This window comes from Symphodus melops, assembly GCF_947650265.1.
Source record: "Symphodus melops genome assembly, chromosome: 8".
Lineage (NCBI taxonomy): Eukaryota > Metazoa > Chordata > Actinopteri > Labriformes > Labridae > Symphodus > Symphodus melops.
In genome coordinates, this window is record NC_136698.1 from 16,554,415 (window position 1) to 16,582,263 (window position 27,849).

The 27,849-nt window shown below is 39.8% G+C and overlaps 3 protein-coding genes across 3 annotated transcripts; 2 read left to right on the forward strand and 1 right to left on the reverse strand.

Annotated features, from left to right (window-relative positions):
- Positions 1-1,267: 1,267 nt before the first annotated feature.
- Positions 1,268-2,772, forward strand: LOC306828511 (cytochrome P450 2J1-like). Its single transcript, XM_079351029.1, has 3 exons — positions 1,268-1,561; positions 1,648-1,808; positions 1,996-2,772. Exons 1-3 carry the CDS (start codon positions 1,396-1,398, stop codon positions 2,218-2,220), a joined length of 552 nt encoding a protein of 183 aa, XP_079207155.1. The 5' UTR covers positions 1,268-1,395; the 3' UTR covers positions 2,221-2,772.
- Positions 2,677-7,092, forward strand: LOC306828509 (cytochrome P450 2D14-like). Its single transcript, XM_079351025.1, has 4 exons — positions 2,677-2,892; positions 5,109-5,296; positions 5,391-5,532; positions 6,156-7,092. The coding sequence occupies exons 1-4, from the start codon at positions 2,718-2,720 to the stop codon at positions 6,329-6,331; spliced, it is 681 nt and encodes a 226-aa protein (XP_079207151.1). The 5' UTR covers positions 2,677-2,717; the 3' UTR covers positions 6,332-7,092.
- A 6,227-nt stretch (positions 7,093-13,319) lies between these two features.
- LOC306828159 (uncharacterized protein) lies at positions 13,320-27,849 on the reverse strand. The gene is made up of 23 exons (XM_079350435.1): positions 27,098-27,849; positions 26,496-26,648; positions 26,332-26,389; positions 26,045-26,224; positions 25,728-25,853; positions 25,428-25,568; positions 25,040-25,165; positions 24,674-24,706; positions 22,660-22,782; positions 22,353-22,475; positions 22,070-22,192; positions 20,903-21,025; positions 20,515-20,637; positions 20,248-20,373; positions 19,592-19,720; positions 19,383-19,475; positions 17,253-17,348; positions 16,876-16,971; positions 16,546-16,641; positions 14,175-14,276; positions 13,985-14,090; positions 13,683-13,799; positions 13,320-13,534 (listed from the first exon to the last, which is right to left on the reverse strand). The coding sequence occupies exons 2-23, from the start codon at positions 26,625-26,627 to the stop codon at positions 13,456-13,458; spliced, it is 2,451 nt and encodes an 816-aa protein (XP_079206561.1). The 5' UTR covers positions 26,628-26,648; positions 27,098-27,849; the 3' UTR covers positions 13,320-13,455.

Here is a 27,849-nt window from a genome sequence, read left to right on the forward strand (position 1 = left end):
CGCTATGAATGTACATATGTTTTGTAATTTAAATGATCTATGCACACTTTATTAGGTAAATACTGTGAAGATAACTGCCTCATGTTTACTTCATAGTCCTTTTGCTGTACTCACACTACGCACTACAAGTCTTGTACGTATTAGTTTTTAATTACCTGTTTATATTTTTAGCTAATTGTTATATTTAATAAAAATTAGTACAGTCTACTGAAGTAAAATTCCTTGTGGGTTAATAAACATGCCAGTAAAGCTGATTCTGATTTACTACTACTTACAATATAGGGATTTGAAAACAAGCATTACGAGCGCAAACATTGCTGTTTGTGGACACAGGCCCATAATGTTTCATTAAGAGTAATTTCTATTCCTCCACTATTTTTAGCTGCAACAACCTTTGTAAGGATAAGTGAAAAAAATTGGAGCGAGTAAATAAGTGCTTAAAACTAGGTTTAGGTCATGGTCGAATGCATGACAAAAGTCAAGTTCATCAGGCCGTGCCTCTGAGGATAAATAAAAGGGGTGCATGAACAGCTGAAATCAAACAACAAAGGACTTTTGTATCACAGGAGAAGTGAAAAAAGCAGACTTTAGTTTGAAACAGTGCCGCCCTTGCTTGGACGATGGATTATATATTTTCTGGAATTGGATCCTATGTGGACTTTGATGTCAAAAGTCTGCTTCTCTTCACAGCAGTTTTCATCCTCACCACAGATTACATCAAAAACCGCCAGCCTGCCACCTTTCCTCCAGGACCATGGGCTTTTCCAATCGTTGGCAACATGTTCTCAGTAGACCACAACAGAACACATCAGAGTATGATGAAGGTAATTCAAGATATTTAACAAAAATAATACCATTTAATTTGGCAGGTCAACTCATAGGACTAAGTCTGTCTTCTGTTGGATTGACATTGTATTTTCTTCTGTTCTTAACTCACTCACAGTTAGCAGGGAAATATGGAGATGTATACAGCCTGCGTATGGGCAAGGCGTGGATTGTGGTTTTACACGGATATAAGGTTTTTAAAGAAGCTCTTGTAAATCACGGACACAGCCTGGCTGACCGCCCAGTCCTCCCTTTGATCACTGAACTAAACTATGGACTGGGTGAGAGGCTGCAAAGCATTTCTATTTTTGGTCTCACTTTTATTGTAACTCCTGTGATTCAACCATTGTGTGAATAAAAAGTTGTCTCAACTTAATTTAAGAATCATAAATTGTTATTTTCGTCTTCTCTGACAACTATGCAGCATCTTAAAGGATATGCTCTCGTATTTTCAATGTTTTTAGATGTGCTTTTTCACGAGTACTGTGCTTAAAAAAATATTTATACATAGTTTAACAAACATCTCATACATTTTTATTTTACTCCAGATAATTTGTTTAACTACTTGTGATGTTTTTCTCATCAGGTATTATATCTAGCAGTGGGAACTTATGGAAGCAGCAGAGGCGTTTTGCGCTTTCAACCCTCAGAAATTTTGGACTTGGCAAAAAGTCACTTGAGCCTGTCATCTTGGAGGAATTTACCTATTGTTCAAAAGACCTTCATAGCTATAAAGGTATATTAAATGTGAGGTGATACATTTAAAACAAGAATCCCTCATGTGCACTCCATCAGCATCTCACTTTTTGTTTACCAATGAAGGTGCACCATTTGATCCGCGCCCTGTCATCAACAACGTTGTCTCAAACATCATCTGCTCCATGGTTTTCGGACATCGCTTTGAGTACACTGATGAGAACTTTAGGAGACTGATTAGCTACTTTGAAAAATCTCTTCAAATTCAAATCTCACTCTGGGCATGGGTATGGCATTTTTAAGCAATCCACCCATCTGGATACGTGCACGATGGTTGTGATATATCCTGTATATCTCGGAATGAAAGAGTTGTCTAAAATGCATGATTTACAAATGGGATGTTAAAGGTTTATTGGTTGTTATAAAAAGAAAATCTCACCTCAACATTTGATTTCAATCTGCTCTATTCTGCAGTTTTACAACTCATTCCCCCAGCTGATGAGATATTTGCCAGGACCACACATCACATTACGGCACATCTTCAATGATATAAAGGACTTCATAAAAGGAGAACTTAAAGAGCACAAACAAAACTGGGACCCCTCAGCCCAAAGAGACTACATCGACTCCTACTTGAATGAGATACAAATGGTGATGGGCACAAGAAGCACAATACCAGTTATATACACTGAGACCTAACAGCATGTCATTTTTAATTTTGCATTGATTTTTGACTTTTTACTCCTTTAGTAGCTCAGCAAATGCACAGACAGCAGCATCTCCCTGTAGACACATTGAAGAAAATTGAAAGCTCTGTGCCTTTGAAGGGCTCACTTTCCCTAAAAAAAAAAAAAAAAAACTCAACATGTAGATGGCTCAGTTGATGAGTCTCTGTTAATGTCACATTAATGATAAGTAATCTAATCACACCAAAGCCATGTTCTTAGCCATGGAGTTCCTCATGGTCAAGTCCTTGGACCAATTCTCTTTACCTTCAGCGTCCTCTGGATAATATTATAAGGAAACAACCCAAGTGTACATGTATCAATGAAGCCTGATGATGCCAATAAATTGAGTAAAAATATTCTAGATAGTATACAACCCATTTCAAGCAAATGTTTTGAACTAAATTCAAAGTACAGCCATTACTGATGTATTAAGTGGAAATTACATTTGTTCTGTCTTATTTTGTTAAAATGTTGAACACATGTATTTGGATATATTCTCAGAATAAGGCCCAGACTGACAACACTTTTGAAGAGGAAAATCTCGTCATGTGTGTCTTGGATCTGTTTGTTGCTGGCTCTGAAACCACGACCAGCACCCTTCTCTGGGCTTTTCTCTACATGGCAAAGTGTCCTGAGATCCAAGGTAAGAGCACTGATCAGGCCTGTTTTAAAGGTCCTATATTATGCTTTCATCTAGTTTTATATGCTCTTTAGTGTGTTTTCCAGGTGTCTTGTGCATGTTTAGGCATATCTTTGTGCAAAAAAATTCAAAGTCCACGGAAACGGGGCTTCTTCTACCTCCTCCTGTTAGCAGTAACTGCATGGAACACTCGTCCCCAGCCCCCCCTCGTTGAAAATGGTTTTGTGACATTACAAACCCATGATTTCAAAGATCCAAGCTCATTAGTTCGTTGTAGCAAGCACAAGCTCCCCTCAGACTGACTGTGACATTCCCAATAAGGTAAAAGGGGCGTGACATATCCGAGAACAAAGCCGACCGACTGACCAATTATGACAGAGCAGATCAGATTCAGATTAGATTTAGAGTGCCCTGATGAGGTGAATGGTTAATGAGGGCCCCATTGAAAGAAAGGCAACACAGACTCATATCAAGCTGAGATGAGACATAGCATTGTTAAAAGTAATAATCCCATGAAGATGAATGATGAAATGCCATCTACAAGTCACTCAGAAAGGTTAAAATAAATATACTACACTTGATCCTACATTGAAGAATATGCTATTGGTATGTTTGGTCAGTGAATGTTTCTATATAGACCAAGTAGTATCTTCCTCGTATCTATTTGTATTGTGCCCTTTCTTTATCAGAGTTGAAGTTTGTTATAACTATTAAAGCAGCTGAGAACTCCACAGATTCTTCCAGATATGCTTTAATTCACTACCAAAGTAAAGTAACATGAAAAGTAATGGTAAAACTTCAGTAATTGCCACTGGTCTGTAGTGAGCTAATTGTTGAGGAAATTTCAGCGGTATCTTGTTTCAAAATAAGTGTATTTCATAATAAATGGTTAGATGTAAAATTATATAACATAAGATCAAATAAAGTACTATTTTTTGTGCTACAACTCATTTTATTAGGCACGCTCATATAGATAATGGTCTCATAACTGGAATTATCATCAGGAAAAATAACTCTTTTACTTGGAAAATCCTTCTACACTTTATAAAACACCAAATTGCGATTTCTTCCAGTTCCTCTAAGTATTATTCAAATCATTTTCATCGGGAGATAATTTTTACTTAGCACAGCAATCCATTATGGTATGTATTGTTTTGTTAGATACTTTTAACAATACATTGATGGGTACAGGAGTCCACCATAAAGGGTATAGTTATTACTTTTTATTCAGACAGCATAGAAATTCCCGATTTTTTTCTCTTTTGTCACTTTATTTATTGAACATGTTAAAATACAATAATCCGGAGCACACACATAACAAGTATAAGAAAATAAAGAAGGGGAAAAAAACAAACAAAGCAAAACAAACGGGATCCTCAGGATCCTCCGCCCAAAATGAATAAGTCAAATAATATAGTTCATGTTCAATAGTGATAGGAAGAAGTTAAAACAACTTTTCTGGTCCTATCTCCTCTTATTTTTATGGTCTACAAAAAACAAGTAAATAAATAGACAATTTAGGTTTTCATCAGTGTATGATGTTGAACTTCCTGGCTGACCAATTTCGGTTTTTGGACAAAGCAATAACCAAATAACAAAATGATGGTAACAGATGAACCAGAATCCTCAGACAATAAATAACGCCCTGTCCCAATAATAATAAAAGCCCTGTCCCAGCTCATAACTATTCAATGTTTTATTCCTGAAGTGTTTTTTTAAGTTTGAATATAGTGTTACATATTTTCAGCTCTTCATTGCAGTTGTTCTGCAAACTAACACCCTTTGTTGTTATGTAGTGAAATTGTGCAGTGGCTCCTTCTGATGGGTTCTTTAATATACAGGTTCCTCTCAGCTTGTGTTTGCTTTCTCTCATGTGGAACAACTTCTGAATACCATGAGGCAATTGACGATAATTTGTTTTGTACATGATTTCTATAGATTTATAGTCGATCAAATCTTAACATTTTTGTCTTTTTAGTTTGATAAATATTGGATGTGTTGGTTCTCTGTATGTGGATTTATAAATCATTTGTACAGCTCTTTTTTATGATAATCAAGAGCAAATCTTTGCTTGAAAAATGTAAATGTGTTTGTTGAGATCTTACATATATGTACTAATGTAGCAGTTATAAATCATCTCTTGGCTAGTCTTAAATACTCTTGGAGCCTGTTGAAGAACTTCTGTTTTTACTCCACCTAGTTGTTCCTTTCCCCCCCAGCAAAGGTCCAGGCTGAGATACATGAAGTCATTGGAAAGTCCAGAGAACCCTCAACAGCAGATCGTGTAAACCTGCCTTATACTGACGCTGTCCTCCACGAGATCATGAGAATGAGTAACACAGTTCCTCTCAGCTTGCCTCGTTTCACAAACCATGACATACAATTGGAAGGATACACAATTCCAAAAGTCAGCTATCATAAATGCACTTTTTATTATTCACAAACCTCCAGCATTTATAAGTTGCAATTATCATAGAACATATAATTATTCTTCTCACTAGGGAACCACAGTCATTCCCAATCTGACTTCAGTGCTGTACGACAAGAATGAGTGGGAGACCCCCTTTAACTTCAACCCAAGACACTTTCTAAACGAGGAGGGGAAGTTTGTGAAGCCAGCTGCTTTCATTCCTTTTTCTGCAGGTGAGAAGCAACCAATCACTTCTTGACTTTACTTCTTTCACAATAAATAAAGGTGACAATTGTTAGTCCCAGCATTTATTGGGACCCTTGGGTAGTCCTCTCATAATATTTCACAAAAAAAGCCTAAATCTCTTAGCCAAGAAGGAAATGAAATGAAAAGGGCAAAGGATAATAACCACACCAATAAATACCAGTCACAGCTCCCTGCAGTGATTACAGTAAGAATTGACTGGATTGTATCAACCAAAATAATGTTTTTTTTTTAGATGACCAACATGTTAAGGCCAGGCTTGTATGGATGGTATTTAATTTTTGGATGTATATTTCAAGTATACAAGGAGTGTAAAAGATCAAGCGCAATAAGTGTTTATCATAACTTTTGACATAACACTGTGAACCTATGACCATTTTAAAAATAGACAATACATCTCTCCCTTGTTCCATTGCACAAAACTGCAATACTGCACATGCAGTATTGACATAACACCACTTCAGCTAACAAAAATCTTCCTTAAATTGGTAAAGATCCCAAAGGTCCACACAGAGCAAAACAGATTCCTGAATAAGTTTGAAGAAGACAATCACACTTCAAATGATTACACTATTCTGTTTTCCTGCCTCAGGTAAGCGGCTGTGCCCAGGGGAAGGCCTGGCCAGGATGGAACTTTTCCTCTTCTTTACCTCCTTCATGCAGCACTTCACCTTCTCTATGCCTGTTGGGGTCAAACCTGCTCTGGACTCACAGTTTAGCATAGTTCTGTCACCCCATCAGTATGAAATCTGTGCAACCCCAAGTTAAAATGGACAAAAAAGACCAAAAAATAATTGGATTTTTTTTTTGTCCTATAGATTGTGCGACTGTTTTATGGTAGAGTATTTCTATTTAATTCTTTGCATTCATTATTCATTTCACAGCATGATGCTTAGTGCTGATATCTCTTGAAATGTCAACAAAAAATAAAAGTAACGTTTATGACAGTGATGATGAAACAACAGTCATCTATAGTTGTTATGACGATGATTGATTTATCGCGACCCAGACGTGCAAAGGACACAGATGTGATGCGTATGTGCCAGGACTGAGATTTCAAAAGTGGCAGATACGTTAATTGATTTTGATTGTCGGATCTCTCGCTCTGTGTTTGAAACACTTCATGGTTTTACTACATCTCTTCTGGACTACTGTAATTCTCTCTATATAGGAGTTAGTCAGACCTCCATATCTCGTCTGCAGCTAGTTCAGAATGCCGCCGCCCGTTTGCACAGAGGTTCAAGAAAACATGATCACATCAGCCCTGTCTTGTCCTGCCTCCATTGGCTTCCAGTGTAATATAGAATTGACTTCAAAATGTTGCTGTATACTTTTAAATGCCTAAATGGTTTAGCACCAGTGTATCTGACAAGTTTACTGGAACCCTGTGTTCCTTCAAGGTCGCTGAGATCATCTGACCAGCTTCTCCTCTCAGTCCCCAAAACCAGGCGGAAGCTCAGAGGCAGCCGGGCCTTTTCTGTGGCAGCCCCTCGGCTCTGGAACAATCTGCCCCTGAGTATAAGACAAGCTCCTACCCTTCAGGTCTTTAAGACACGCCTCAGATCTCATTTATACACTCTGGCTTTCCTAACAGTTTCATGATGAGTATTGGATATTTTGTGGCTTTGTATCTTGTATGACTGATGTTGGACAGTTGTTGTATTTGTATATTGTACAGCACTTTGGCACAATGTTGGTTGTATTTAAAGTGCTATATAAATAAATGTGGTATGGTATGGTATGAATCACTTAATTGCAGAGGGCAAAAGAAAGGCTCCATAAATAAAAAGATGAACTGAAAGAAAAAGCTGAGCGTCTGGAGACTCATAGTTGTAAATATAACCTACGAGTGTTTGGCCTGACTACTGACATTGAGAAAGGGACAAGTTACATGTCCTCACTGTTTATGGAGTTATTCAAAGATAAACTTTGGCTGGGACCAGAGGTGTAAATTGCGCATCGAGTGGGACAGGTCGTGAAATGTGGAAAAAGAGCCATAGTTGTGAGGATGCAAAGGTGTATGGTAAGAGACCAGATTTTAAAAATCTTGAAGAATGAAGGTGTGCTGGAGGCTCGAGGAATGAAACTACAGGTTTGCCCTGATCTGATAGCAGAAATGGCAAAACAACGGGTTTGCTTTCACAAATCAAAAAGCAGGTTTGCCAGGTGTGAGGGTAAGGCCATGTTGATCATAACATTTATTGGAGAAAAATTAATTGGTACTGTATTGGAGGATTTCAGTGCAGCATTTGAAATACTGGATCATGAATTAATATTGAAGAAATTGAGTTGTTATAGGTTTGAAGCATCTGCTGTTGCATTTATTAAGTTATCCCACCAACAGGGAATATACTGTACATTTTGTTGTTGTCGAGGTCCTCAGGGCAGTTGTTTATTACCACTTTTATTTTCAATTTTCACAAAACATTTACCTTTAATTTTAGATCAGACCACCATGGCGACACATACAGATGATTCTACAGTGTATACATCAGCACAAACACATGTAGAACTTAGTACAATCTTGAAACAGGAATTGAAGAATGGGTTATGGTTAGCAAACTAGCTATTAGCTAGCTAATAGCTACTAGCTATTTCCTTTCTGTATTAATACAGAAAGGAATTAATGTATGCTACTCAGCTCAAAAACACTTAGCTATAGTTGGTACTGAGCAGGTAACAGAAGCAAAGTTATTGGGGATTATTGTTGATTGTAAAATGTCCTGGAAAAGCCAAATTGAGCAAATGGTATTAAAAATGGGCAGAAGCATAGCTGCTGTAAGGCACTTCAGAAAGTTCAAGTTCCTGTTGAACTTGTTTAATGCCAAGGTCGGTTTTTTGACAGAGAGTTTATTAAGCAGCGTTTATTGGACTCTGTTGCACTGATGGAGCAAAAGGAGCCCTTGACAACGTGCCACTGTAACGAGGCAGGTCGAGGACATCGCTGCAAACTTTGAGCTTCAGCTGAAGGACAGAGCAGTCCACTATGACGATAATAATTTTCAGAAGATGCTTGTCCTCTTTGGATCTAACTACATATATGAACAGACATTCACAGTGATGAAGTTAAACAAATCCAAACACAATCCTCCATCAATGCACCTCTCAGCTGTCACTCATATAGCCAGAACGTTGAGCAGAGTTCAAGTTATCGTTGGTATGGCCCTCTGACAAGATGTGGGTTTCTCATGTGGCCCCTTGTAAAACATAATTGCCCACCCCTGCACTAGATGGCCTTCAGCTGATGCGGGCAGACAGGACAAAGGAGAGTGGTAAGAGGAAAGGAGGAGGGCTGGTAGTGTTTGTGAATGATAGATCGTTGTAATCCAGGGCACATAGATAGTGTAATCCAGGGCACATCACAATTAAAGAACAACTCTGCTGTAAGGACATTGAACTGCTAGCTTTTAGCATGAGGCTGTACTAGCTGCCGCGGGAATTCTCGCATGTTACCGCATTAAGTGCGTACGTTCCCCCCTCTGTCAGCTCAGCATGCGATGTCCTGCACTCACTCACAAACAGGCTGCAGAAACAACATCTGCAAGCTCTCTTCTTTATCACTGGGAACTTTAATCATGCCTCTCCTTCTACTCTGCCAACCTTCACAAAATATGTCACCTGTCAAACTAGACTATAAGCTACTTGACCTCTTCAATACCAACACTAAAGAACAGGGCCTCTGGAAGTTATTTTGAACAGGGCATGCTGTGAAAATGTTTTGGACAAAAAACCTATGAGTCTGTAGGCCTATTTAAAATAAATGTATAATATATACATATTCAAATTTTAAAAAAAGATTGACATTCACTACTTCATTATATTATACACTTAATTGCGCACAGCCAGGGTCTGTCACACACAGACATCATCAGTTCTCAGAGGAACATATGCGCAATAACTTCACAATAACGCTATAACAATGCATTAGATTTGGTCAGCTGGCATGAACCTGAGTCATTAATGTCACCTTTGTTAATGTCACAGTATGCGACTATTAGCTCCAAAAATCCTTTTATGCACAGCAAAATGAAATAATCTCAGACTACTTAAACAAGTTATTGAACAGTTCTCCACATCCATTAAGCAAACACACACACACACAAAATAACACTCTCTCTCCATCTCCAACCTTTTTTATGCAAACCACAAGGAAATAATCTCAGACTATTGAAACGTTATTGAACAGTTCTACACATCCATTACATACAGAACACATGATCAAAATACCACTCTCCATCTCCATTCCCACTACCTTGCAAAAATACTATAGTGTGATGTTAAACTGCATGAATAGATATGAAAGTGCACGACGGCACCATGATCTTACTTTGAGCTGCATACAGGGTGCCCAGGTTACCTGTGTCCAAATGTCAAGGTACACTCTGGGGTCATGGAGATAAAGTCTCTCATGAGGTGACGAATGTCCAGGGAGTTCATGCATCAGTGAAAGGCATGTGTGAGTCTTTTCTGGGTCATGTTACTGTGTACCTTTGTCTTAAATAACACACAGATGAGGCCACAGAGATGGGTAGGCACAGACATAACGTCCAAAAAACCACGCTGAGAAAAACAAAGTAAATCCAGGAGCAGAGTAAAACAAACTACGGACTACAGATTACAGAGGACACAACAATGAACTGACATAGGGGATAAGAAAAACAGAGACTAAATCGTCATGGGGTAATCGGACACAGGTGAGACTAATGAGACAGGTGAGACTAATCAGGTTAATCAAGACTGGAGGGACACTCCTGAAAACGCCAAAATAAAACATGGAACTGTTTAGAAAAGAAGACAACTGTAGGGAAATCGTTAAAGTGATGTTTAATGTTAACGTTAAATAACAGCTAAGCAAAGGGTAATTACACAAAATGCCACATGGGCCGAGTACAGTGTGACGTTGGCAAACAAAGTTACACAACATTGGCCAAGTGTTTTTATCCTGTATGGCCAAATGATTTAATCAGGCTTTTGTTAATGACGGTTAACTAACGTAAGAGTATATTTAAAAGCTTGGCAGACTAATGTAAAATATTTAAAGGGACAATTGGACAGTATTTACCGTCAAACAGAAAGTCGGAGAGTAGCACACAATATGAAGAAAACTATATGATATACTGTGTATTAAAGTATTGGCCAAGCTTGAAGAAATTCTGTTAATCAAGTTAGCACTATTTTTATTCTAAAGCAGTCTTCTTCTTTTCTTTTTTTTTTACAAGTGCTTTCAGAGTATATCTGACCTTTCTGTTAAGAGCTTAACCCTTTAATGGGCACTCATTGAAATAATTTGAAATTCAAAAATTCAACCTCAGAGTGTTATTGGGGGACATAACAGAACTTTATTTTTGTTTATAAAAAAATCATTTTTTTAAAATTTCATTTTGAAAAATAAACATTGACGAAGTTGCCATATTTGGTTCAAATGCCACAATCGCAGGATCAGTGATCTCTTGTGATTGGCTGAGTAAGGATCACATGCTTCTTGACCTTACTGAGGTGCAGAAGATGTGTACTTAAGTCACCAAAAAGAGTCACTTGCTCACGATTTTGTTTTTCTCTTTCAGGTAAGCTTGGTGAGAACCTGGCAAAGATGGAACTTTTCCTTTCCTTCAACTATGTTATGCAGCACTTCACATTTTAAATGCCTGCTGGGGTGAAGCCTGTGTTGGACTTCATCTTTGGGTTCACTCTGGCACCATGCAAGTATAAAATCTGTGCAACCTCACGCTTAGAAAAGCTTTCATTGACAAACTATAACCTAAGACTCTAAAAATAACGGAAAGTTATTTACTTTCCATTATTCGTTTTTCTCTGCGTTGTAACTTTTCAATGGGCTTTTGGTCGTGCTTGTGACACTCTACTTTTATTGATTTTGGCTTATATAAACCATACATTAATCTCACATTTTAAGTAAAGGCATTGATGGTTTGCCTTGTAAATGAAAAATGGGCGCAATCCTAATTGTCTTTTTTGGCCTTACTTTAAACCTTACTTTTTGCACGTCATATGGTATGGTCAAGATTAGACATACTGTAGGTCCCCAAATGGGCCTGCAAACATTTTTCTCAGGTGAATAGGCCTACTCATGTGAAGCAGTGAAACATAGTACTACAGTTTTTATGTTGTTAATGTTGATAGATTTTTATATTAATTGTAATGTAACCATTAATCCCGTTATTCTTGCTCTAATGTGATATGTGAAGTGTTTTACTGTAGGCCTAGTTGTTTCATGAATGTTGTTGACTTACCTCCAGGCCCAGCCGTCGTGTCACACATGAAATTCTTGTGCAGAGCCACAAAATGAGAGATTCTGGCTTTCGGCAGTCGGAAGACTTTGGAGGGCTGGCTTGAGATGGAAGAGTGCATCTGGTTTTAGCAGTCTGCATTCTTGAATGGCAAAACTACTCTCAGGAGAGATGCTTCCATCATGAAAATAGTTTGCAAAGAGAAATCAAATCAAATGAACTTTATTTATCTGTTAGGAACTTCGTTGCAGGGAAAGCGCCAGTACAGAACACAAGACACAACACACACAACATTCACACTTTAAAAATTCTGATTGGTCATTAAGTCCCTAATAAATAGCTTAAACACAACAATAGATTAAAAGCAGTGGTAAATTAAGTGGTAAAAAGTGATCACAGTCACTGTCAGCCATTTAACAGGCGGATGGAGGTGGGGAGGAAGCTGGAGCTGGCCCTCTTTGTCCTCAGTGGGAGCGCCCTGTACCTGCGCCCTGAAGGCAGCAGAGTGTAGTGAGGTTGCAGGGTGTGTGAAGGGTCAGTGGAGATTTGGGTGCCTTTGCTCAGGACTCTGGTGTTGTAGATGTTAGTGAGTGACTGCTGTTCCTGACCAATGATTTTACTGCTTATTTTGATGATTTTACTAAGGCTGTTGCTGTGAGTGAGAGAAAAAGAGCTGATTAAAGCTAAATGGGATGTCAGAGTAATGCTACGCTAGCAGGAAAAAAAATAAATAACTTTGATGACCTTAACTTGGTAAAAGATTCAATACATAACTCATACACATCAATTAACCAGGTTACTTGCATTTTTGAACAGGGTGACACAGTAAAAAATTAGTTGGCTTCTGATGACATAAACACAAGCACGCAGGATCACATGGCCTCTCGTGAACGTCATACGTGTTTCAATTCAAACGCTTTATTTACAGTCTGATCCAATAAACCCTCAGTAATTCAAGCCTGATAATTGAATTTCTTTATGAACTAGGTCTGTCTGTCATACTGTGATCAGCAAGTGCAACAAAGTGCACAATAAACTGTTTTATGATCAATTGTTTTTGTTTTTTGTCAAAAGGGTAGACAAAGAATTACCATTTTTCTATTGACACAATTTCTTGTCGATTACAGAAATAGTTGTAGTTTAAAATCTAAGATGTTGACTTCAAAAAGTGGTTTGTGTGACATTTAATCTTCACTGGATCTGTACCATGACCTGACTCTGTGACTGACCTTAACTTGGCTTGCTTTTATTGTTGGATAATGATTGACTGGTTGACTGAAGTCAATGACAGTAAGATAAGAAGAAAAAAGACCTTCAAGATAATACACAATTTCTATAGTAACATTTAACAGGTTTTAGCTACAATATAAAAAGATGGCAAACAATGAAACTAAACATTATTTATTCTAAGGAATATTTATATCACAATGTTAACAACATTTAATATGGTTGAAAACTGGCTCAAAAGTTGTTTTCAGAAGACATCACAGAGCACATAACCAAACTTGAGGCATACAGAGGCTTTATTAAAGGTAGAGACTGATACACCCTTTACAAGTCTCATTCAGTTTCTTGCTCCATGCCCTATTAGTTTTCCCCAAATGTTGTTGGTTGGTTGATGTTTCCTCAGGGTGAGATGTACACAATTCACCTGCCCTTCCTTTGTGGACACTGGATTTTGTAGCCCACCCTGTAGGCTTGCAGGTACACACGTGCCTGGTTTATCCTGGGAGCAGACAAAGCAGAGATGGAGATCCGTTCATCTTTGTAGAAAACAGCTTTGTAGTAAGTCAACACCCATCTATGACTTTCAGATGAAAACAGCATACTTCACTTACATAATCCAGACTAAAAGGATAAAATAAGGATGTTACCTGTATTTAGTGCAAAGCTGAACTCCAAGGGGTCCACACCGGTCAACATAACTTTCCCTAAAGGCCTTTCTCACTGCCCGAGCCATACTGACCACAGTGGTGACAACAGGGCATGTTCTAGGCAAGACACAAACACTAAAATCCATAAAAAAGCTACAATGTTCAGAAGACATTACACCTGTGTATATGTGGGTAATCAAGGCAGATAGTGGAAAGTGGATAGTAGCAGATCAGCTGTTAGTTGTAGTCGTAGTTAGTGAGTCAGTTCTCAGTGTTTAAGTCTTTTTAGTATTCATACTCACAGTTTCTCACAGCGCAGGCCTGCTGTGCCCTCAGGACAGGTACAGGAGTTGTGAGGACTGCAGGTAGCCCCATGTTGGCAGGGTGGTATACAGGGGGTGATCACAGCTGTAGACAAAGCACACAGCAAGATTCTTAATGCTAAGGCTATTAAAAGTCTTAAATACTCACACCTACACAAACTATACTCACCTGTTTCACATAAGTCTCCAGTGAATCCTTTGGGACATTGGCACCGGTTGAGGCCGACACAAACTCCACTGTTCTTACAAGGTTTGTGACAAACAACAGGCTCTGTTGGAGACATAAAAAATAAGATCTAGAATGACCCTGGGCAGATGAAAGCCCCCTTTTAATGGATCAATTGAATCCATCTTTGATCCATGGTAGAAATAGAGGACAAACTCCATTTTCCCTCCCAGCTTTGTTATATTCAGCAATGCCTATCACGCCACGTCCTGCATCTTCTGCTCCCTTAGTTTATCATTCTCTGCGCATATGGGCTCAAGTGGGTAAGCACTTCGGCTGGCAGGCCGGCTCACTTTGTGCCCCAATTGTGGCAAACCATCAATTCCCTCCCTCACTGGATCATAACTCTCTTAGCCTGACGAGAGAAAGGTATTATCTCATTTAAAGATCTATATATAGCAGATACTCTTGCTTCATTTGACCAGCTTCACATCACATTTTTTTAGATTTCTCCAGGTCCGGGATTGGATTCGTAACCATACGCCTTCATATCCTGCGCTCCCTGAACAGCAGCCTGTGGATACTCTTTTTCCAATAGCTCCATCTAACAAAGGCATAATATCCGCCATATATATGAAACTCTCCTCTTTACAGTTGGCATCTCTTGATGCATTAAGAGCAGAATGGCAGGCTGATCTGAATTTACAAATTACAGATACTGAATGGTCAGACATTTTTTCAAGAATACACTCCTCGTCAATTTGTGCCAGGCACGGCCTAATTCAGTTCAAAGTTGTACACAGATTGCATTTGTCTAAAGCCAGACTTGTAAGGATGTATCCAGCACTGGATGACTCGTGCAACAGATGTAATTTCTCACCTGCAACGTTAGCCCATACATTCTGGTCCTGTCCGATGCTTTCGGGTTATTGGTCTTCTATATTCGATGCTCTATCCAAGATATTTAAAAAACCAATAAACCTAAATCCGCTATCAGCCATATTTGGGATTCAGCGTGAAGGTGATCATCTTCCTAGGACACAGTCTGATTGCATTGCTTTTGTCACCCTCTTGGCGAGGAGAATAATTTTACTTAATTGGAAACAGGCTTCCCCGCCCTGATCCAAACACTGGGTTAGAGATACATTACAACTTCTAAAACTAGAAAAGATTAGATTGGCTTTACGACGTCCTAATGATAATTTCAGCAGGATTTGGCAGCCTTTTATTACTTTTCTGCTCGAACAAATGTGAGGTATTTGCCCTTTAGGTCAGATATACTACCGCTCGCAGTCCTTGGAAGCCACACGTAAACTATTTCACACACATAAATGTCTCTGTTTCTTTGCTGTTGCTGTTTGTCTTTTTTTTGTTTTGTACCTGTCTCCAGGGGTGGGTTGTGGGAGGTGGGATAAAAAAGGGGAAAACTTGAAGGAGAAAAAGTTTGTTGTTGCTGTTATTGTTGTTATTCATATTTTTTCTTCAATAAAATATATGTACAAAAAAAGGAAATAGAGGACAAACTGATAGACAAACAACCCTCATAGACATAGTGTCTTGCCAGGGGTTATTGCCCGCCTGGACAGTATTTTGAAGAACCCAGATTTGAATTGGGACATCAGTATTTCAAATCTGGACTGCAGCTGGACTTTGTTTGTTTTCTAAATATAACAGCCTTTTCAGCAAGAGTTCAGCAATTCTCTTTGAAAAAAGATTATTTGGTGGCGCCGATAGCGCAGCGGCAGCGCGCGCACCATGTTGCGAGGCTTTGCTCCTCGCGCGGGCGGCCCGGGTTCGCGTCCGGCCTGTGGCCACTTTCCCGCATGTCTCTCCCCACTCTCTCCCTGTTTCCGACTCTATCCACTGTCCTATCAATAAAGGCAAAAAGGCCAAAAAAAAAAAAAAAAAAAAAAGATTATTTAAAATCCCCCCCTTCGGTATGTATTTTCAGTTAATTACAGCTTTATACATTAACTCCAATCTGGTAAGGGTTTTACGAGGTAATGAAGAAAATTAGATAAAAATGTGAAAATGTTGCCATTGTCATATTTTATTCATTACATGCATAACATATACAAGAAGCAGTCGCAATATGTATGCAGCAAGTAGGAAAAAAACAAGATCTTCATCGAAATTAAAAATTAGGAGGAGGATATGCTGGCTTCTGCCTTGTTTACAGAGAAGCCAGCACTTTGACATAGCATGTCTTCTTAATTTCTGATGTGATGTTGAGGTCAGTTTATGATTTAAATCACTCAATATGTTACATGTAGGACATTTAACATGGGGGTTTAAGATGGCTTCTGTATTTAAAAAGCATTTATTTCCATATCAATAGCTACAGTAGCTATAAATGCAGTGGGTGCACTCTTACCTCTCTGGCAGCGAGCGCCTTGCCATCCACCAACACAGATGCATTTGTTGACATCTACACATCTTCCCCCGTTCTGACAGGCAGGAGTGCACAGGGCTGCAAAAATAACAACCAGATAGAAGTAATTGTCTGAAGGAACATGGGAATAAACTAAACAGCATAATCATTACCCAGCTAACTTTTTTGTTTATAAACTTTCAGTGAAACCCAATTTTACCAGCCACTGCTAGTAAAGTACTACTTGTGAAGCAGACAGGGAGATAGAAGGTACTATGTGCATGTCTGGTGTAACTAAGCCAGATGCATGTATTGCTGGTTTTTGTCACTCACGTAAGAGGCACTGGGGGCCAGTGTAATCAGAGGGACACTGGCAGGTGTTGGGCCCCACACAGCGCCCGCCGTTAGCACATGGCAACTCACATACCGCTGAGCAAGACACACAAAAATACACATAGAGAAAAACAAAACAGGATATATAATTATGGAAATAATAAAATATAGGAAACAATGTCAAATAAAATCTATAGAAACACAAAAGGCAGCCAATAACAAAGACTTCTATTCAACAGTGTTTTTCAACCATAGTTTTCTCTGTCCCCCCTTTAAAAATAAAATACATCTCCTCTTGTTAATAGACAGTCTGTTCAATGAGTGCTTGTACATAAGAGGGGCATTTTATAGGGACATCCCTGTCAGAGGTAACACACCTGTGTGGCAGCCTGATCCTGTCCAACCAAGAGGACACAGGCATTCATTCCAGCGCATACAGGTGCCTCCATGAGCACAAGGTGGGGAGCACATGGCTAAAAACACACAAACAGCATAGTTTTATGCAACCATGTTTACAGACATACAATCAGTAATTCCTTTTAAGTCAATGTACTTACTTGTTTCCATAGACTGTGATTGTTCCACCTGATTTTTGCCAACAACATTACAGACAAATGAAATCTACAGGCTTTGGAGCTTTTGCAGGGCTTTCCCTGAACTTCCGCAACCAAATACCGTATCTGCAGTGAACACGCCTGTCGCGCAGTGGAAGAGCGTCACCATGTATAGAGGCTATAGTCCCCACGCGGGCGGCCTGGGGTTCGACTCCGGCCTGAGGCCCTTTCCTGCATGTCAATCCCCTCTCTCTCCCGATTTCCGTCACTATCTACTCTCTCTCTCTCTCAAAAATAAAGGCAGAAAACCGTGAAAAAATAATAAAAAAAAGAAGTGCACTCCCGCACACAGACTAACCTGCAAACAAACACTGAGTATCAGGACTAGACAGTGTGCGGGAGACTCATTTGAGACTAAGGGTGTATTCACACCTACCTTGTTTGGTTCGCTTGAAACCAACTAAAACCCTGGTGTGGACTGTTATGGAAAATTTTACTCCATGTGTACTATATGCGTTGTACGAAGGTATCATAGAATCTGTCATATAAAATGTATCTGAAATGTTTTAGAATACTACATGCACAGCCTATTGGTGTGTTTTGTTTTCCATAATTTCGTTCCCTTTATTCTATTTCTCACCATTTGTACAAGTGGGAAGAGTCACCCAGGCTCTTTCTCACAGGACTCCATCTCCTTCTCAGCCTTGGGAGATGGTAAATAGTCATGTAGTCTCTTTTCTCACACTAGGGGATAAACTGTGCCCTGCCAGGTGGGCAGTGGCTCTATGTGGCGTGATGGGGAAGTGATCTGTGTAGTGTGATGGAAATGTATAAGTTTTCATGTTTGCCTTTTCTCGGGGCCTCTTTCTCTCCTCACCGTGTGAGAGAGGGGTCTTCGAACGCTTATTTTGCCTTCGAATAAATGTTCATTGAGACCAGATCGATCTCTGGGTTCCTTTTTGAATAGATCTTCTCACTCTTTATTTTCACTCTTTGGTAATGGAAAAAATTCCACAACAGGACCTTTTGGGTAGGTGTGAATACAAACCATCAAACTCGGGTGCGCTCCAAACAGCCGGACCGAGACCTAGCTGAAGAGGTGGTCTCGGTTCGCTTCCAAACGAACCCTTGGACAGTTCGTTTGAGGTGTGAAAGCAACCAGACCTCTGTCTGACCCAGTTCTAAAAATTGTACGCATAACAGACATAACAGGCCCCCGTTGCCTCGCGCATTAAGGGAAGTAATTGTTTGGTTAGCAGCACAGTGTTCTTGTTTGTTTCTACTTCTTTGATATAAGACGTGGAAGTAATCTTCAGTCTAACTTTCAGACACTTTCACTGGTGTTTCATCGCTCTGTTCTTTTATTATCAAATATTTTTAAATCACACAGACAATGAACAGAACAGTAGCTGCAGCAGAGTTTTCCTGGAGCTTTTCCTGCGCCACATACTTCATTGATAACCTCCGCCACATTCATCATAACACCGGTTGATTGCCCACACATATCTGATCTACATTTTTTACACAATGAAACATTTTCGTACTTGTACTAAATGGATGAAATTGTTGCTAAAATGTAGAATACCAGGACAGCGAGTGCAGCACGCAAGATCTCCATGATTGTTTACTTTCATTTTGCGATTACCGCTTTACCCCGCCCTAAACCTTTTTATCCAATGATTGAACGATCTTTGCACACATGCGGTTTTGTTTATGAATTCTGGGCCTCTTGCGAAAAGTGCAATGTGAAAACAAACAGCACCAAAACAAAAAAGAAACACTGTATTTGGTCTGAACCAAAGAAAGCGGACTAAAGAACTTTCCTGGTGTGAATACACCCTAATGCTACCCTAGCTGTTTGACTTAGTTATTAAAGTGACCACTGAATTGCTAAAAGCTGTGAAATTAACATCTATACATATAATTAACATTTACAGCATTCCGTATTCGTACCTAAGCAGCCGAGTCCAGGATAACCTGGAGGACAGTCACAGTTGTTTGGGGCCACACACACTCCATAGTTTTGACAGGGAGGCTCACACACAGCTGGAACAGCAGAGAGGTAAAAAGGGAACACTTGAAATAAATAGAATTTCAATAAACTTAGTCCTTTTGCATACATGCTTTCAGATTGACTCTGATATGTTTGACGTTTGACTCACGCTTGCACTTTGTGAGGTCATCAGTTTGAACTTGATACCCTTCTCTGCAGGTGCAGTTGAATCCACCTGGGTGGTTCAAACAGAGCTGCTCACAGCCTCCGTTTGTAAAGTCCCCACACTCATTCACATCTTATAATTAAAAAAAGAAGGGCAGTTATGATTTTCAAAGGTTAAACACATCGACATTTGAACAAACCTAAATAAACAACAACAATCAATTGATTTTATTTTTAGGCTGATCGACCAAATGACACTGTTGATAACACTAAGTGGCCGTTCTTATAGTCTAAGAAGAACAGCTTAAGTGCTGAGACTAATCAGCTGTCAGCAGATAATCAAACTAAAATGTCATTTCATTTTATAAACACCATAGCCTGGTAAATGTAAAATTTATTTTTAAAAAGTTTACATTTTCAGCTCTTTATGCCTTATCAGTACCTCTCTGTTTTTATCTAAAGGACAATGTCAATAATTGTTGTACTGCATGTGTTTGCTTTAACAGATAGCCGAGACTAAACATGTTTTTATCATAATGTGTCCTTAAAATGAAAGAACGCCATCCAACTGGGCAGATATGAACTGAGAAATAACATGAACAGCTCCTGTGAATTATAAGCCCAAAGTGTCTTTAAAGGTTAGAGTGAGAGGGATCTCACCTATGCAGCGCTGGTTGTCCTCGCCCAACTTCCAGCCTTTTCGACAGCTACACTGGACCTGTCCCTCTGCATACACCGCACAAACATGATCGCAACCACCGTTTCTAAGATTGCAAGATGTTACATCTGTTCAGAGCAAATAAAAATGAAAAGATGGAATTATTATTATTATTTACAAGTGTAAATATTTTAATTTATGTTTCATCCTCTTTAACAAAGTTGGCGAAATTGTGAAATTTTGAAATTCACAGAGTAAAGTTAACATACTGCTGCAGGAGAGGTTGTCTGTGTCGAGCAGCAGAGGTGGAGGGCAGTGGCAGGTGTGTCCTCCTGGAGAGTTACTGCAGGTGTGAGAGCAACCACCATTCTGGAGTTTACATTCATCAATGTCTGCAAACACAAACACATGTAAAAAAAAAAAAATGGGGCAACCATTATCTCTGCTGTGCAACGGACACCTAACTGAGTGTGGCTTTCTCATATCAGTCAATCTAAAAAATGTGCCTAAAAGAAATCCTTCAATGTTTGGGCAGAAAAGATGCACAGACAATTTGACACACACGAAATGAGAGAGTGAGACAAAATATTCATGGAAGATTCAGACTATGCTGCATGCTGATAAATAAACAAGCTTAAATTATGTTGAGTGACTGACCGACACAGGTGTGACCATCAATGTGCAGCTGGTAGCCGGGCCTGCAGGAGCACTGAAACGATCCCTGAGTGTTAATGCAAATGTGCCCACAGATCCCATTCTGCATCAAGCACTCATCCACATCTGTGAGATCAGAGACATTAAGTAACATAATTGGAAAAACCTGTCACTATGTAAAGGCTCATTCTGACTTAAATCAAACTCTTTCCCCATTCGTTCTATCTCATGCTCCAACATATGTATGAAGATACGTCTGAAGAGTAATCTCTTAAAGTGAATCACTTAAAGTGAAAAGTCCTTATCATGGGACCCAGATGAAATCTTGGTCTTCGGCGCCCCCTTGTGCTACTATGAAAAAAAATTTGTGACACTCAGCAATGTACAGCAATGGTCTTAATTTTTCGACAAACAATAGAAATATATGAAATAGATTATGCTTAAAGAAGTCACTCATCAACAGGGAACATTCATTCGTACTCTACTATTTGCTAAGAGTTGATTGAAACAGACTGTTATGTTAGTATCTGCACTATAACAGTGAAAGCAGTATTTGGCCAAGTGAAGCAAAACTATTACATTTTATTCTTTTTACAATAGCAGTCTAGCTGTTTCCCCCAATTTCAAACCACTTTTGCTAAGTTTAAAGCCGAGGTAAGTAAACCATTAAGGATTCTAGCCAGATATTCAGTTTGTAAACTTCAGGCAGATGAGCTAATAAGCATACATTTTAAGATACTGATCAAACATTCCCTGCTTTTAGTTTTAAAGAAAGACTTAAAAGACAATGCTTTGACCTGCTTGAAGCTTTTTAATGTTAACAATTAGAACACAAGTAGAATTTTTTAAGTGGTCAGCAGGGTGTCCTGTGTATATTCTATACTTAAGTTCTCGGGTGTGCATGGTAGCATGAACCTAACATTTGTTTCACCCACAACAAAACACAGTAAAGTTATTTTCAGAGTCCCAAGGAGTTTCTGTTTATTTTCCATAGCATTTTCAAGTGTTAATACAGCTAAGCTGCAGGGTGATTTCATGATGTAAACGTGTTATACACAGTGGACTTGACTACCTCATACCATATAAAACGTGAAGCATTGAGCAAGAATAAAGGGTTAGCTCTTGTTGGCACTTGGGAGTATATTGATCAGCACCCTCTCAAATGTTCACCTGTGCAGTTGTGTCCATCCTGGTGGAGCTGGAAGCCTGAGCCACACTGGCAACTGTACCCTCCCTGTTCATTGGTGCAGTTGTGTTCACAGTGTCCGTTGTTCACAGCACACTCATCTATGTCTGCAAATAAAGAAATCCCATAAGAGCATTGTATCGTGAGTGCCAAAGTGGTGCTACTTGTTAGAACTAAACAAGTACTGCTGGCAGAACCTCAGAGACCCAGAGATTTCATTACAGGCACACACAATGGGAAATCACACTTAAAACAATGCTTACCCACCAAAACAAGAGTGTCCATCGCCGTTATAGCCATGGTAGCATTGGCAGAAATATGAGCCAATGACATTGCCACATCGAGCGTTTGTGTCACATCTGTGGCCCCCTAGCACACACTCATTCTCGTCTGGAAACAAGAAAACTTTTAAAAACTCATTTCATTTCCACTCAATGAACATTGTTCTGCCACTCTGGATCATTTTAATGGAATGCAGAACAGCAAGCATTAAAACATGGGCACACAAGGAAGTTGACCCCATTCTACCAGATAAAGAGTTTTCCATTGAGGGACATCAGCACTAATTGCTTACCTTCGCAGTGTGTGCCGTTTCCCCGGTAACCTGGTCGACAAACACACTTGTAGCTCCCAAGTGTGTTCTCACATACACCTTGACCATCACACACCGCAGGACTCTCCAAACATTCATCTACATCTGGGACAGAGCGGATGCCAACAAAAGATTAGTGTACCACAAGGAGAAAAAAAAAAACGTTTTAATTACAATTTACTCTGATGTAATGCAATAAAACATTTTATTACTTGTTAAAAGCAGCATTCTGCATTAACACTGTGTAATTTTCCTATCCTGTAATAGTTTTTAATAAGCATTCAACATTTGGATTTGGCACTTGCAACACTTAAGTATGGGCAAGACATTAACACTACAGTGGGTACGTAAAGTATTCAGACCCCTTTACATTTTTCTCTTTGTTTCATTGCAGCCATTTGCTAAAATCCAAAAAGTTCATTTTATTTCTCATTAATGTACACTCCACATCTTGACAGAAAAAAACAGAAATGTAGAAGTTTTTGAAAATTTATTAAAAAAGAAAAAAACTGAAATATCACATGGTCATAAGTATTCAGACCCTTTGCTGTGACACTCATATTTAACTCACATGCTGACCATTTCTTTTGATCCTTCTTGAGATGGTTCTGCTCCTTCATTGGAGTCCAGCTGCGTTTAATTTAACTGATTGGACCTGACAGCTCACAGTGCATGTCAGAGCAAATGAGAATCATAAGGAACTGCCCAAGGAGCTCAGAGACAGAATTCAGATCTGACCATGGTTACAAAAGAATTTCTGCAGCACTCAAGGTTCCTAAGAGCACAGTGGCCTCCATAATCCTTAAATGGAAGAAGTTTGGGCCGACCATAACTCTTCCTAGACCTGGCTGTCCAGCCAAACTGAGCAATCGTGGGAGAAAAGCCTTGGTGAGAGAGGAAAAGAAGAACCCAAAGATCACTGTGGCTGAGCACCAGCGATGCAGGAAGGAGAAAGTTCCACATCATCAACTATCACTGCAGCCCTCCACCAGTCGGGGCTTTATGGCAGAGTGGCCCGACAGAAGCCTCTCCTCAGTGCAAGACAGGAAAGTCCACATAGTTTACCAAAAACACATGAAGGACTCAAGACTATGACAAAAAAGATTCTCTGGTCTGATGAGACCAAGATTGAACTTGTTGGCGTTAATTCTAAGCCAAAAAGGCACTGCTCATCACCTGCCCAATACAACCCCAACAGTGAAACATGGTGGTGGCAGCATCATGCTATGGGGATGTTTTTCAGCCGCAGGGACAGAACGACTGGTTGCAATTGAAGTAAAGATGAATGCGGCCAAGTACAGAGATATCCTGGAAGAAAACCTCTTCCAGAGTGCTCAGGACCTCAGACTGGGCCGAAGGTTCACCTTCCAACAAGACAATGACCCTATAAGCACACATCTAAAATAACAAAGGAGTGGCTTCAGAACAACTCTTTGACCATCCTTGATTGGCCCAGCCAGAGCCCTGACCTAAACCCAACAGAGCATCTCTGGAGAGACCTGAAAATGGCTGTCCACCAACATTCACCATCCAACCTGACAGAACTGGAGAGGATCTGCAAGGAAGAATGGCAGAAGATCCCCAAATCCAGGTGTAAAAAACTTGTTGCACCATTCCCAAGAAGACTCATGGCTGTACTAGCTCAAAAGGTGCTTCTACTCAACACTGAGCAAAGGGTCTGAATACTTATGACTGTTATATTAAAAAAAAAATTTTTTTAATAAATACAATCTACATTTCTGTTTTTCTCTGTCATGATGGAGTGCTGAGTGTACATTAATGAGAAATAAAATTAACTTTTTTGATTTTAGCAAATGGCTGCAATGAAACAAAAAGGGTTTCAATACTTTCCATACCTACTATATATTACAAGAAACTCTAATAAGGAACACCAAATCCCAATTTTGAATGTTGCATATGATTCGGTTGGTATACCTTAACAATTCAAACCCTAATAAAAGCAAGCAGCATGTGTTAAGCATAGAAGCGAACATACCTTGACACACGGTGTAGTCTGGACACACAGGACCTGAGAGCAGGAGTGCAGAAAAGTTACAGAAAAAAATACATTAGGTGTTAAAAAAAGAGAGCAAACAGAGTAGAGCACAATACAGGGAATAAGTCATTTAATGAAAGTTCAAGAAGCAGAGATAGATGCCTGGGAACAAAAACAAAGAAGAAGGAAGAAAGCAGGCAGCGAAGCAGCAGATTTAAGCCATATCGCATGCAAAGCCTTTGTCCCTGTCAGCAGTCCTGAGTTAAATCTGGGCCAAATCAAGCAAAATATTAGAAACCCACGACACTGGATCAAATCTAGACATCAGTATTATCCAGCTGTGAGGAAGCTCAAAAACAAATTTACCGACACAGGCGGGGGCCTCTGCTCTGAAGCCTGGCTGGCACTGACAAGCAAAGCTACCCGGAGTGTTCACACACACATTTCCAAGTTCACGACGACACTGCTCCTCGAAGCTGCACTCATCCACGTCTGCAGGAAGGGGAAACCAAAGATAGAAGCTTTGTTTGACTGCTAAAAATACATAATACAGTGCATCAAGTTCACAAACATACATACAAAAAAACCAATAAGACACTACTATCCTGTAATAAAGTCTTCAGGAACAATGTGAGCCCCTGAACTTCTACCTCAGCCCAGGTGAAGCAGGCATAATTGTTAAAACGCCTCTGAACAAAAACTATGTTATTGTAAATGGACAGTAACACACACCTGATGTCAACAACAGCCTCACCTACACAGCTTCTTCCATTAAGCGCCATGACATATCCAGGACGACAGGAGCATGTGAAGGAACCAGGGGTGTTTGTGCACTCTGCATCCCCTTGACAGGCCTGCAGGCCTGTCACTGCAGCCAGAGCACACTCGTCTATGTCTGGAAAACCATAAGACACACATGCATCATAAATATTTACTGCTAATTAACTGTAGAGAACTTAGAGACAATGCCAAAACTTTCTTTTCAACATGCTCGCTAACACACACTAAATCCTCTCTGCCACTGACTTTTACACAAACAGATGCCTATACAAACCCTGGCAACCTCCAGCACCCATCAGGTAACCACGGAGACAGCTACATGAGTAAGAGCCGGGGGTATTAGTGCAGCTGGCATGGAGACCACATGGTCCTGGCTCCTCGGTTTCACAGTCGTCAACATCTGTCGAGGGGAGAGAAGATAACGTGCCATATGTCGCTGGCATCACTACAAGCCAATCGGTATAAAACATTGTTCATCAATGGGTACTGACTGACATACAAACATAAACCATAGTTCAATTCAGCTAAAAGAAGTTCTTACCGTGCCCGAAAGACCAGTCCTGTAACAAAAATGAACAAGCCCCTTTTTACCTTTACAGCCTGCAGCTCCATCCTGAGAGAAGCCCACCGGGCAGGTGCAGTTGTCTCCATCCTTCACCATACCAGAGGGACAGCCACATTGCATAATGTTCTCCAGCATCACCTGGTTTCCTGGACACTGAGGAACAGTGCTGATGCTCACAGAACCTGTTGTGCTCAAGGGAGCTGCTGCTGTGAATTGATAAGGCAAGAAATTTAAAGAAAACTGTGTGTGTGTGTGTGGAGGGGGGCGGGGGGGATGTAAAGTAGAGACCACAGGAAAAACTCTGAAAACTCACACGTAGTAGGTATGTTGCTCTGTGTTTCACTCAGATTTCCAATGGCATTTTTAGTAACCTGATAGTAAAACAGGAGAGATGACGAACTGAGTTGAATTCAATAAATCTAATCAACCTAAAAAAGGACACCAAAAAAGTCATTTAGGTGTTCCTGTGTTACTGACCTGGCTCGTTGAGAGCTCCACCTCTGTGCGTTTCATAACTTCATTATCAATGTCCTCAGGACTGTTCAGTGCTTCAGCCACAGACCAAACCAGCAGCAGGACTGAGAGAAGGGTCCAGAGGTGAGTCATCATCACCTGAAATATGTATCAGGCCTACAGGGATGAAATTAATTCACTGAGCCATCACATTTGCAGGGCTAGAAAAAGGAGCTCAGGTGGTTTAATAATGCCTATAATTCTGTTGCAGGCAAAATAACTGGAAATGTGCGTGTAAGTGAAGGCCTATTGTATGCAGCAGCCAGAAGCCATGCATGTCTAGGCAGGCCACACAACACAGGGGTTAGAGTACCCTGTTATTGCGTTAACATCAAACCCCTGGGCTGTCTACAGAGAACAATAGAAACTGCACTAATCCTACATCTGCGTTAAAATCTACTGATTTTCGTCTGAATGCTTTGATTTCAAAATCGTGCATTTACTGTGCGTAAACTTTTGCGATACGAAACACCATGAATTAAAAGCAGTGGGAGAAACCAACATGAAGTCGTAAAGTGATAAATGCGAGTAGTCTTCATGTAACAAACCCGTTTTCAACGACTTACCCGGTTTATATGTTCTCGTGCTTAAAAAAACAAAAACAGCCTCTACAGAAGCAATGCCTTCAATCCAGCTGCAGAGAAATGTGCTTCCTGTCGTCTCCAGATGCGGACGCGTGGATTCAGTGCCAGTATCGGAGTATGAAGTGGGGGGCTGTATCCTACATTACAGCAGTGACTCGACATCCTGTCCAGACAAATCTGCACTTCCCATTCCACAGCTCCCAAAAACAACGCTTCAAAGAGAAGCAGCAGCGAGAGCCGCAGTCTGCTTCAAGATGCCCCTGCTCTGAACCCTGACACGGAGGTCATAAACAAGCCAGCAGACATGGGGCACTTTACAAGCGAAAAACACCGACATGTAAAACAAACTGCTCCAACAAAAACACCAACTTCGGTCAGAACTCGCCATGAGAGCAGCAGGTGACTGCTCTTTATTATTTCAACACAGACACATACATCTTAAAATAAACAGTCTTTTAGGACCCAAATAGTAATTTCATGCAATTTCATCAAACTACTTTTTTTCTTCTTCAGTATAGCCTATTATAGTAAAGGTGTAATGGGATTTTACTGGTTTTATCTTCTTTCACTAGTTAAAACAAATCTCTCAGCACAGGCTCAAGTAACATATAATGCAGTAAACACAACTCTAAATATTTCAAATGGCTTTTCTACTCTGACATGTCAAAAGATTTATAATCGTTATTCTTTAAACACTCGGAAGACAAATAGGATATTGCGAAAACAAACACATT

Excerpts from the sequence above, each read along its gene's own strand:
- LOC306828159 (XM_079350435.1), bottom strand. The coding sequence starts at position 26,627 with ATGATGACTCACCTCTGGACCCTTCTCTCAGTCCTGCTGCTGGTTTGG. Across the intron at positions 22,476-22,659 it reads AAACGGCACACACTGCGAAG|ACGAGAATGAGTGTGTGCTA; the intron begins GTAAGCAATTAG and ends TCTTGTTTCCAG. Across the intron at positions 19,721-20,247 it reads GGACAACCAGCGCTGCATAG|ATGTGAATGAGTGTGGGGAC; the intron begins GTGAGATCCCTC and ends TTTAATTATAAG.
- LOC306828511 (XM_079351029.1), top strand. The coding sequence starts at position 1,396 with ATGTTTTTCTCATCAGGTATTATATCTAGCAGTGGGAACTTATGGAAG. Across the intron at positions 1,562-1,647 it reads AGACCTTCATAGCTATAAAG|GTGCACCATTTGATCCGCGC; the intron begins GTATATTAAATG and ends TTACCAATGAAG. Across the intron at positions 1,809-1,995 it reads AAATCTCACTCTGGGCATGG|TTTTACAACTCATTCCCCCA; the intron begins GTATGGCATTTT and ends TCTATTCTGCAG.
- LOC306828509 (XM_079351025.1), top strand. The coding sequence starts at position 2,718 with ATGTTGAACACATGTATTTGGATATATTCTCAGAATAAGGCCCAGACT. Across the intron at positions 2,893-5,108 it reads AAAGTGTCCTGAGATCCAAG|CAAAGGTCCAGGCTGAGATA; the intron begins GTAAGAGCACTG and ends TTTCCCCCCCAG. Across the intron at positions 5,297-5,390 it reads AAGGATACACAATTCCAAAA|GGAACCACAGTCATTCCCAA; the intron begins GTCAGCTATCAT and ends TCTTCTCACTAG.